The sequence below is a fragment of the Stylophora pistillata genome, chromosome 8, assembly GCF_964205215.1.
Source record: "Stylophora pistillata chromosome 8, jaStyPist1.2, whole genome shotgun sequence".
NCBI classification, from domain to species: Eukaryota; Metazoa; Cnidaria; class Anthozoa; order Scleractinia; family Pocilloporidae; genus Stylophora; species Stylophora pistillata.
The window spans coordinates 32,552,672-32,563,417 of record NC_142526.1 but is presented as its reverse complement, the minus strand read 5'-3'; the positions used below and the strand labels follow the sequence as shown (position 1 = coordinate 32,563,417).

Sequence of the window (10,746 nt, the reverse complement as noted above, 5' to 3'; positions counted from 1 at the left end):
TTATTTTCCAAATATGCTTTGTAGAGTACAAATATCATGCGATATTTGTACTCCAGAAATATCTATGAAATTTGTCCACACTGAAATAACAATTTGGCCTGTTGGATAATAAATCTCTTATTAAATGTTTTGTTCTGTAGTATTGCTGAGTATTTTTACTTGTTGTTTGTATTTTGACTCGCCCTACATGCTTGTCAAAATACAGCACAACTCGTCAAAATACTCGGTGATACTACACAACAAGATGTCTAATAAGATATATTTATGAGGTTGATACTATATAGATCTTACGCCTGAGTAAATGGTTTAAAGCTGGAAGTACGATGAGTAAGGGTCCTCATAAACCTCTCATCTAAATGGCCAAAGAAGTTTAAGTACCATAGTCTGCAGTTCCAGTCCGGATTCAAGTTGAGTCAGAGTTCAAGGTCCATACTGTCGGTTATGGACCAAGTTTTTTCTTCTCAGATTTATGGCCCAAGCATGAGGCACACAGGAAATAAATCTGGGCAGAATAAAACAGTACACACCAAGAAAAGGAGGTTAACAAGATATTTATGACATCTCTGAGTTCAAACAGAGGGGGAAGATTTCAATTCAAACAATTTTTTTTAATTTGGTGGGCCATACAATGAAATATGGGCCACTTAACCTTTGAACTCCCAAGGTCCGATTGTTAATCCTATTTCTGATGTACAACTTGCGAGAAGGACTATTAAAAGAAAACATGGCACTACCAATAACAATTGTTGTTTTAGTCAAAAATTTCCTTGAGAGAAAGCTAACATTTCAGTAGAATCACTAATGATATAAACTTGATAAAAATGACTTGATAACTTGATGTCTTTCAAAAACTTGACTTGTTAACAATCTGATGTCTTCCTACAACATCCTAAATTTTGAAGCAGTAATACAGCTAGTAACACGAAGTACGAGGTGACCACAAAGAGTGACTTCCAAAATGATTATAAGCAGTTCTCAAAAGGAAAAGGCCATCAGTTTCTGTCACATAAACTTAATAAAAAAAAAAAAAAACTAGCAAGTAACCCATCATGAGTCTGTACGATGACTTTGATTTCAGTCAAGTCACTGCACTGTTATCCATCCTTACCTCAGTAATACAACACAATTAGGCCTTGCTTGTGGAAAAAAATGAGAGTGGCCTTCTTGTTCAAGAAATCAAAGTTTGCTTGCCTTCACACTTCCTTGGATCCTTTCAATTCCCAAGATCTGATTATGAATTCTCCCCTCTAGCTGCTACACATTTCCTTGTCAATTGGTTATGAGAATTTGGTGTTCAATCAAGGTAACTTCTACCTGATAAGTTTGAGTATTCTCATTAACTGTTTGCAGGATCATGTATGGATATTATAGGGAGAAGTTACAGGTTAATCACATCTGAGAGTTTAAGGATTAATTTACCAATCATAGCAGACACTAAATTAGAGATGCATTGAAAACTGTCACAGCCATTGAATGCAAATGTACTAAAGTGTCCAAACTATTTTTGTTGTAATTTTTCTTTCCGAACTATTTTTACCATATTTTTCTTTTACCTGGTGCCAGCAGCAGCTCTTGGAGCAAATCTTTTTTTTTTTACTTGCATGACGACTTCACTGAAAAAGAGGGACTGCTTAGTGTTGGGCAAGACTCGGATTATCGGTACCTTAATGTGTATTTTTGCTCTCAGTATAGCGAAAGCTCACATGTACAACCAGTTATGCCTCTAGCTAAGTTCAAAGAATTAATATATTTCTTCATAAGAGATGGATAACCATTAGATATAGTCAAACATATATTTTTAACTCAACAACAACAACAAATAAAACTTTATTTATATTTTTATTAATTTGAAAATTATTTTTTCAAATTGAATGGAGTTTAATTGACTACTTACCATTTAAACCTATTCACTAACTACAACCAGTAATTACAATGAGAGAAGTGATGTGACTACCAGTAACATACATAAATAATGACTATCAGGAAACTTATCTACTAAACATGGGGTTGCTTATGCAGTCATTACACTTCATAGTGGTTTTAATGTAACACCACTTTCTACTATTTAGGGACATTTTATATACATTTGATAGGTGCATTACATAAATGTTTTGTAATTGTCAGCCATTTTGTAGTTGAGCTAGCTAATGACTGATACTAACTTTTACCAAGGACTACCGTAAATGCTCGAATTAGCACCAAGCCTCAAATAAGCGCCCTCCTAAGGCTCAAAAATTTGCTCTAAGCGCCCCCTTCAAATAAGTGCCCCCCCTCCCCCAAGAAAAAATGAGTTTCGGTACTCAATACGATATACCAGACGTATATGGTTCTTTTAATAAAATGTGACATTGTTAAATAGTATAAATAGTAATGTCCTTTCAAAGTTGCACGGGTTTGCTTCTCATTTCCTTGATAGAAATATCCATGTGAGCACATAGCTGCTTCACTTTATTAATTTCCTCGTAAAACTTTCAGGACATCCCGCTATTGGACGTCGAAGATGCAGCTCTTATGACAACATTGCTTGAGGACAGTGATACAGAAATTGAAGTTGATTGAGGATCCAAATGCTTAGGAGAGACACGATATTTCAATATTAAAAATGTGTTTTTATTGTATGTTTAATTGAAGACAATTGCACATTAACCGCAGGCTTTTCTTTTTAGACAAAACATTTCACAATAGCAAACACATAATTTTGTCAGAATTGTTCTATTGCAGAAATAAAAGACACTTTTTGACGAAAAAGTCTTAAGAATGTTTCGAGTTCACAAAAAGTAGTTTTCTATAAGGTTTTTGAATTTTTATGTTGCAGTTTTGTTTTAAATAGAGATAAAGATAGTGTCATTTTGAGGCTAAAAATTGATAAACAAATTAAGCGCCCAGCTTCAAAGAAGTGCCCCCCTTCAAATTAGCGCCCCCCTCTCGCCTTAGAAAATTAAATAAGCGCCCCTGGCGCTAACTCGAGCATTTAGGGTAAGTATAAATATGAATTCCTGACAGGAAGAAGAGACTGAAAGGATTTTACATCTTAATGACAAAAGTGATTACTACTCAATGTTCCTCTTTTTCATAATAAATTCAACTGGGTGGTTTGATATGCTGACTTTACCCCTACAGGGCTCGCCACTAACTTTTCAACTTACTAGCCATGTGGCTAGTGACATCTAGATGTTACGACAATTTCAGTTTGTTTACTAGCCAAACTGGCTAGTGGAAATAAAAAAAAAACACGAGCCAAAACTAAATTTCTACTGGTCTGTGGCTTGCGGGCTACTGTTAGTGTCAAGCCCTGCCCTAAGACTTGTACAACAGTATACACTTTCTCCACACTGTTATCTACACATCTCTTACGGTGCTGACATGGAGAATTTGTTGATCAATAAAAAAAAATAAAATAAAAATAAACTTTAATAGCTAACACAATTACTGGTAACCCTGCAGTTTACGTTGTGGGCTGTATTAAGAAGAAGTTTTGACTAATTGCTTAAAAATCCCTACTGGCAGGAGGCAACCAGTGGGCTGTTTACAGAGCGCAGACAAGGAGTTGAACTAGGTGCAACCGAGAACAAATCCAGTGAGTGGCAGGGTGGAGGACTTGAACCCGGGCCACTGGATTTCAAGTCCAGCACCCTAACCACTCGGCCACGCCGCCCCCATCAAGAGCTATCAATCAAGAGCTTCTTTAATCGACGATGGCTTGCTTTATTCTCCTGACCCTAATGTGATTCAGAGGTGATACTGTGGGGATATATTAGAGGCAAGTCACCAATAGGGATTAAAAGGTTACAGAAGTGATTAACTTGTAACTTCTCCATATGATATCCATACATTATCCAGCAAATAGGTAATGAGAATACTCCTCAACTATCAGGTGTAGGTTGTTATCTTGATCTAACACCAAATTCTGGTAACTAACTTACAAGGAAATATGTAGCAGTAGAAGGGAGAATTAACAATCAGATCTACAGAGTTAAAAGGTTATGGAAGGGGAGAACTGAACTCAACCTTTTCTACCACAAACTATTTTTTTTCATCAAAAGAACATGTTCATCTCATTAGAATGTGACCTAGATCCTAAAATGTAGAGTACAGTATATACAGTAATAGTTACAAAATAATAATAAGTAACAGCTCATTAGAACTCTTAAACAACCCCTTCAAATTCAGTGAAAGATTAGGTCCTCCCAAACATTACCCTTTTGCACCTCACCTCAAACAGCCCACCATACAAGGAGCTGTTAATTACAGTCTGTGTTTCATCCATAACAATGCACATAGAGTCATAGTGTTCATATGACATATGTTCAACCCAATCATTTAACTGTTGTTAACCTGTCAAATTCAAAGTACAGCCAGAACAGTAGCCCTCTGTTGTTTGTTCAGGCACACCATAGGCTCCATGAAGAGTGAAACTACTTGGACCACTGCTGTTCTCTGATGCAAGTGACAGATACTGCTCATGGCTCTCACAAAGTTTATAAGCCATTGTTTCAAAAGCTTCTTTCACATTGGTACAGTCTTTAGCACTTGTTTCTAACCAACACATAGAATTCAACTCTGCAAATTCCTGTTGTGAGTAAAAAAAGTAAAAAAAAAAATAAAATAAAATAAATAAGTATGCAGCTGAATGGCAAAGGTGCAGGACTTGTTATCTAGTGGTTCTGGGTTTAAGCCCTCCACCTAGGTACAAATCAAACACTTTCTCTTTTGCCTTGAATGTTAAATTCCCTAGCTGCATTAGAAAATAGCCAACCAGTCTGCCTCTAACTGGTTTGGATTTTAAATCACTTGACGATCAAATTTTATGCATACCCTTATGTCATCTTCATCTACTTCTCTCTTATCTTCCAAGTCACATTTGTTACCTACTAAAACAGCAATCGTATCTGATCCACTGTTGAAAAATGCAGAATTTGACACAATTAATTAGTGGCATTTAGGCTACATTTTTGGCCTTTAATAGTGAAACTAAAAAATACTAATTATCATCAAATGTTCAATAATATGTGATGTGTAAGGGTGTTAAGGTTGTTACTTTTTGACCATGGTTAATCTGCACAGGCACAAATGCTGAGAAATTTGATTACCTTTTGTTGTAAAATTCCTCCAACCACTGTGTTTGAATATTTTCAAATGATTTGCGTGATGACAGAGAGAACACCACGAGTGCGCCGTGAGCGCCCCTGTAATAGGAGTTGGTCAGTCCATTTTGTCTGAATCTCTCTTCACCTGCCGTGTCCCACAGTTGAAGCTGACGAAAATAACGTAACAGTGTGTTTGGAATTCAGTTCAGAACAAAAGTGCAATTCAACTGATTGCTGAGAAACCAGAACCAAAGTAATCAAATCAAAGCATAACATCAGGGGCCCACTTGTTTAGGTTTAATTTAGTTCCTACAGACCACCTGCAAATTATGCTCATCGAAGACACAAATATCGTAATAAATTTCCAAAACCCAAATAACACACATGCACAGAAAACTAACCAACATTTAAAGGTTAAAATTTTGACTTATGCCCATCTCCAATACTCAGCTTGACACCAATACACAGACTGACATTTGCTAAAGGAAGAAAAGGTTGACGTAACAATCACCATGTCAGCAAATTATTTAGTTCCTTGATTGTTGCCTAATCGTTGCACATTGCCGGCTTGCGCGTACCTTGACTTTCTTCCCGTCTACTTCCAAGTCGTGGATGAAAAAGTCGACTCCTATAGTCGTAGGAAGTCTTTTATCAAAAACATTCGAGTGAAATCTTCTAATCAGGCTGGATTTTCCAACGGAACTATCTCCCAAAACAAGAACCTTGAAAACGTAGTCATGGTCCGACATGTTAACATTTACTGGCACCCAGTCTTTTGCAACTCACTAAAAAAAAGATGGCGGATGTAGCTGCACGTTGTGATGTAGCAACGGTAAAGACTTGTAGATAGATTTCTTGACAACATTTGATTTAGATGGCTCGATTTCAGCTGCAGAGAACTTACGGATATTCCAGAAAGTTGTTACTACGTTGGAATCGTTGTGGATATAGGTTTAAAATCAATGCAAAGGTACAACTGCAAGCTCATAGTGTATAATTTGAACAGAACACTTTCAAATTTCACTTGATAGTTATGTTATGTTTCAGTCTATAGTATCTCTTGTATTTTAATCTTCTTCTCTCTTGAGACTTGCAAATAAGTTATTTCTCTTTCAATTTTTAAAAAAATTTCAAGCACGTGTGAGAATTTAAAGAAAGATATTCACCATGATCATGATCGATGGTTAACTCCAAAATTATGCTCGGATCCAAAGTGAAATTGCGTCTAGGAGGGTGGCAAAGGGGGAGTTCCAATCACACATCACGCTGAATTTTTCTATTAAATCACGCATCGTGGAGATTTTTTTAAAACAATCACGCATCACGTTCAAAGAGGTAAATACGCTAAGCAAATACTGTAAGATTTCAACTTTTCGGATGTATTATATTGCATCCAAAGTTTTTTAGGCAAGAGTACCATATAACCCCATACATTAATTATGCATTCAGACTAGTAGACTTTGTTTCTAAAGTTTTGTCGTGAAAGACAAAGAAGTGAAATGCATAATTAATGTATGGGGTTATATGGTACTCTTTTCGATTTTCATTCTGAAATGAATTGCGTTTCGTTTGTCATGTTGCTTTTTGTTAGATTAATAGAGACAATGTGCTTGTTGAAACTAGACGCTCTGAGAGCATTCACTCGGGCCTCCTATCACAATATCCCCGTGGGTCAGGGGGAGAGGATGACTGACATTCAGACCACCTCCAAGGTCAAACAGCATTCACTTATCACAGAAGTCATATTAGTTAGCCATATGAATCCTGTATCACCCGCTTGTAAAATAGCAATCACACATGGATGGATAGCACTATCCAACCTGTGAACAACTGAGGCTCTGTTGCATAAAATGCTCCCTCTCCCACTATGAAGGAGGGGATGTATTGTGTGAAAAGCTCAAACAGTGGCTGCCATTTTGCTTGAGTGTGTCACTGTATTCAATCTGTTACTTTAGATTGATATCAGTACCTGAGCTGCACCCACCCCTCCCCTAATGCCATAACATTCAATTATAAAAATGTAGGGTTAATGTTGTACTAATTAGGGGAGGGGTAGGTGTGCAGTTGTTCTGCTACTATCCCCGATCCTTTACTTGGAATTTATTCATGACTGTGAACTTCTGGAATATTTCACAGCTTCAATTAAAATTGAACTTGGAATTTATTCATGACTCTGTGAACTTTCTTGTAGAATATTTCACATCTGGATAATGATAGAGATATTACTGAGGGTGAGATTCACTCTCCATTTCTAAATCACAGCAGAGGAACTGATCAGCAAGCTGTTTCTTCATTGTTGGAGTCACCACTCTCAATGCATTATATGAACAAAAACCATAATGGTGAAAGAATCTACCTTGGCAAGTACCCCAGTGTGACATCAATTCTTGGTCAAACCAAGCCTCCAAATGAACATTTTGCTTTGCTGAATTGGAGGAAAGCTCAGATTTCTGAGCTAGGAAAGAAAAAGTTTAATAAGCAAGCTAAAATCACCTTTAAGAAGGGACAACTTTTTCATCAAGTAAGTAATTTATAATGTATGTTATTGCTTCACCTCCAAGGAATAACCAGTAAATTATAAGGGAGAGTGTGTTTATTTTGCTTCTTATTTGAAACAATTTCTGTAGAGAGAGAAGGATTAACATTTTTTTACCTCTAAGAGTGACTAGCATGTTATTTGTTCTCACAATGTCACACTAAATCAATCATTAAGCTAAAGAAACTCTTGATTATTAAACAGATTCTCCTTCTCAGCACCTTAGGAAATATAAAAAGAACAGTATGGAGAATATGCATACAGATATTAGGGAGTAAAGGGTTATTAATAATGATATATTTTACATTTATAGGCTGTTCAGCTGTACTTCAACAGCAGTAATGTACCAGTTATAGAAGAAGGTTCCAGTGATGCTGGATACTGGCAGAGTGTCAAACATGTGTTAAAGGACATTGAAAATGTGGTGGCAGTAGAGAGTGCTGTGGTGCATCCTTTGCTACGGTATGCTGGGACTCTTGACCTTATTGCAGAATATAAGGGTACGCTAAGTGTGATAGACTGGAAGACTTCAGCAAAACACAAAAGTAACCTCAAAGACTGCTATTCGTACCCTCAACAAATTGTGGCTTACGCTGGTGCTGTGAATTTTGATGAGAATTATCCATTTCAGGTTTGTTTCATTTCATTTTTGTTTATTTTTACAAGAGTTCATGCTTACTAGCATAGGTTGTAGACTGAGGGACATGTTTTAACACTTGTATTCCCATGAGAGACCATGAGGGCTAGAATTTGTTCTTACAATGTCAATAAAATGTCAAGCAGACAAGTGACGAGAATAAAGAAAAGTATAAATTAGGGGATTATTAGTTGATCCAGTGTGAAATTCTCCAAACCAACATCAGAGGAATGGTACAGGAGACAGCAAGGATAATTACTAGATAATTGTTACAAAAAATAGTGTTGCATGACATGCGTGACCTTCTGGAAGCGGTATATTTTGTAATGTTGCTATAATTAGACCTTTCTTAGAAAGTTCTAGTCAAGAATTTTATCGCGTCATTATATAAGTAGGATATGTTCAGTGTTTTAACTAAGTTTTCACAAGCGAAGAGAGTTGGTTGTGATCAGTCAAGTGTGACGAGGCAGTGTTTGTTGAATTTGGCAGAGGCTGTGTGTATTTTCAAGTTTATTGAAGTTGGCGGAGGCCGTGTGTATACTTCAAGTTGTTTGAAGTTGGGGGAGGCCATGGGTATTTTCAAGTTTATTAAAGTTGGCGGAGGCCATGTAAGTTTACTGAGTTACATGCTAGTGTAGAATTTATTGAGTGGAAGCTACATTCATTTTGGAATAAATCTTCCTGTTGCTGTTCCGACAACCCTATGTTCTGTTTAGACTGCAAATCACCTGCTACTCAACCGTCAAACTCGAAACAATAACGAGATTTTTAAAGTGAAAGGGTTAAGAAAATAGCTTTGACTACAATTTGGTCATTCTCATAAGAGCATTACAATATTTTCCTCACCCACAGGTTTGTAGTGGAGTGATAGTTATTGCATATGAAAATGGTGACCCTGCAGATGTTCACTGTCTGTCACTGGAAATGTGTGAATCTTACTGGTTAGAATGGCTGGCACGACTACAACAATATCGAAAAAAATTCCCAGAACATGTTATTAGTGAAACTGATTCAGAGGCCAGAGAAACTGGGAATAACATGCATGAGGGTCTCCAATTTGAAACTTTAACTGATCCTCTCAAGTCCAGATCTGTGAATAGCATTGGTGTGCCTGTGACAAGCCTTGGTAAAATAGTCAAAGATGAGGATGTTATTGATGATGACAAAGGAGTTGATGAAGAGGAATTTCCATCCAAGAGACGATTTTATGGTTTTTCTGCCTTGCTAGCTATGATCAAATCACCGGAAGCATTGAAAAGACTGTGTCAGAATATTCTTCAGCGTGTTTCTTCCAAGCGAAGGAAATAAGCAAATTTTTGTGTTCCTAGTGTAAAATACCTTCCCCACCCAGTGCAGTTTTAATAGCAGATTAGGGCCTCCCTTAGACTTTAGCCTTTCTTGATAGCCTATGAAGTACAATTTCCTACAATCAAAGAAAAGCTGTATGGGAAATTATTTTACCTTGTAGAGATGTTTGGCAGTATGGGAAGGTACGTTTTTTATTGGAGGGGTGGGCGGGGGCTTCGGAGGGGAGGGTCATTACTAAATATTTTACAAATTGGGGAGGGTCAAACCTGTTTGATACACAGCCGGGGAGGGTCACAGTTTTGTTTTTTTTTTTTTGGCAAGGAAAAAACTACTCCATGTCGGTTAGTTGACTTTTAATTATTTGTTACCAAACACGCGAAGTGTACAGAGACCTAAAACTTATATATACAAGCAAAGCTACCAGTCTAAATCAATCTACATCATTTTAAACAGATGTCAAAATATTATGTCAAAAAACTATCTTGTCCCAACTAACGTAAATGTTCTCTCTCGACCCGTGCCCGGTTTCGTCCATATTCTGATGTCGGTAATGTTTCCGCGTGGGGCTCTGGTGTAAAATTAGATAGATCTGATAGGCTTAGCCACAAGTTGCTTGGCAACTTTTTGGCAACTTTTGAGATTTTTGGCAACTTTTGAGATTTTCGGCAACTTTTTAGAATTTTGGCAACTTTTAGAATTTTCAGCAAGTTTGGACTTTTTGAGGTTCTCTGAAGCCACTTTCTTCACGTTTTGAGCCACATTGGTCAGTTTTTGATAGACATTTATTCAATTTATTCTAAAATACAATAATTAGGCCTCCCCCATGGGTTGATTTTTGTGATGCCTTATCACGAGGTCAGCGGTATCACGTTGCACGTTTTTCAAGATGGCGGACAATTACAGTGACTATTTGTTGATCAAGTGAAATGGAAAGAACCTCTGCTATTATGATTGGACTTTGACAAATAAAGTTTTGATAAGAAGCAATGTGCGAATTTTTAATCTTTAACACCCAAAAAAGGTACGAAAAGCAGAAAAAATTTTGGAAACTTTTCGGCAACTTTTTAGAATATCAGCAACTTTTCGGCAACTTTTTGAAAAAAATAGCAACTTTTTGGCAACTTTTAGATACTTTTATCGGCAACTTTTTTGGGATCCATCGGCAACTCGTGGCTATG

General features: G+C 36.9%; 2 protein-coding genes across 4 annotated transcripts in view; one reads left to right on the top strand and one right to left on the bottom strand.

The window, feature by feature from the left end:
* Nucleotides 1–1,811: 1,811 nt before the first annotated feature.
* LOC111329172 (uncharacterized) lies at nucleotides 1,812–5,836 on the bottom strand. 2 transcript variants are annotated; one of them, XM_022933784.2, is made up of 4 exons: nucleotides 5,666–5,836; nucleotides 5,091–5,254; nucleotides 4,816–4,897; nucleotides 1,812–4,570 (listed from the first exon to the last, which is right to left on the bottom strand). In XM_022933784.2, exons 1-4 carry the CDS (start codon nucleotides 5,834–5,836, stop codon nucleotides 4,331–4,333), a joined length of 657 nt encoding a protein of 218 aa, XP_022789519.2. In that variant the 3' UTR covers nucleotides 1,812–4,330. The 2 variants fall into 2 exon arrangements, with proteins under 2 accessions (XP_022789519.2, XP_088585485.1); XM_088729359.1 differs by lacking the exon at nucleotides 5,666–5,836 and adding an exon at nucleotides 5,489–5,637.
* An 81-nt stretch (nucleotides 5,837–5,917) lies between these two features.
* Nucleotides 5,918–10,746, top strand: part of LOC111328910 (mitochondrial genome maintenance exonuclease 1) — a 5,315-nt gene continuing 486 nt past the window's right edge. Inside the window, exons 1-4 of one of the 2 annotated variants that reach the window (XM_088729352.1) lie at nucleotides 5,918–6,057; nucleotides 7,279–7,608; nucleotides 7,937–8,254; nucleotides 9,113–10,746. The exon at nucleotides 9,113–10,746 is cut by the window's right edge and continues 486 nt beyond it. In XM_088729352.1, the coding sequence (XP_088585478.1) occupies nucleotides 5,962–6,057; nucleotides 7,279–7,608; nucleotides 7,937–8,254; nucleotides 9,113–9,568 (1,200 nt within the window). In that variant the 5' untranslated portion in view covers nucleotides 5,918–5,961 and the 3' untranslated portion in view covers nucleotides 9,569–10,746. The remainder of the gene's footprint in view (nucleotides 6,058–7,278; nucleotides 7,609–7,936; nucleotides 8,255–9,112) is intronic. The other variant, XM_088729353.1, reaches the window with a different exon arrangement.

Coding starts and splice junctions, on each gene's coding strand:
- LOC111329172 (XM_022933784.2), bottom strand. CDS start 5,836: ATGTCGGACCATGACTACGTTTTCAAGGTTCTTGTTTTGGGAGATAGT. Junction 5,255..5,665: donor TAGACGGGAAGAAAGTCAAG/GTACGCGCAAGC, acceptor TATTTTCGTCAG/CTTCAACTGTGGGACACGGC. Junction 4,571..4,815: donor TAGATGAAGATGACATAAGG/GTATGCATAAAA, acceptor TACTCACAACAG/GAATTTGCAGAGTTGAATTC.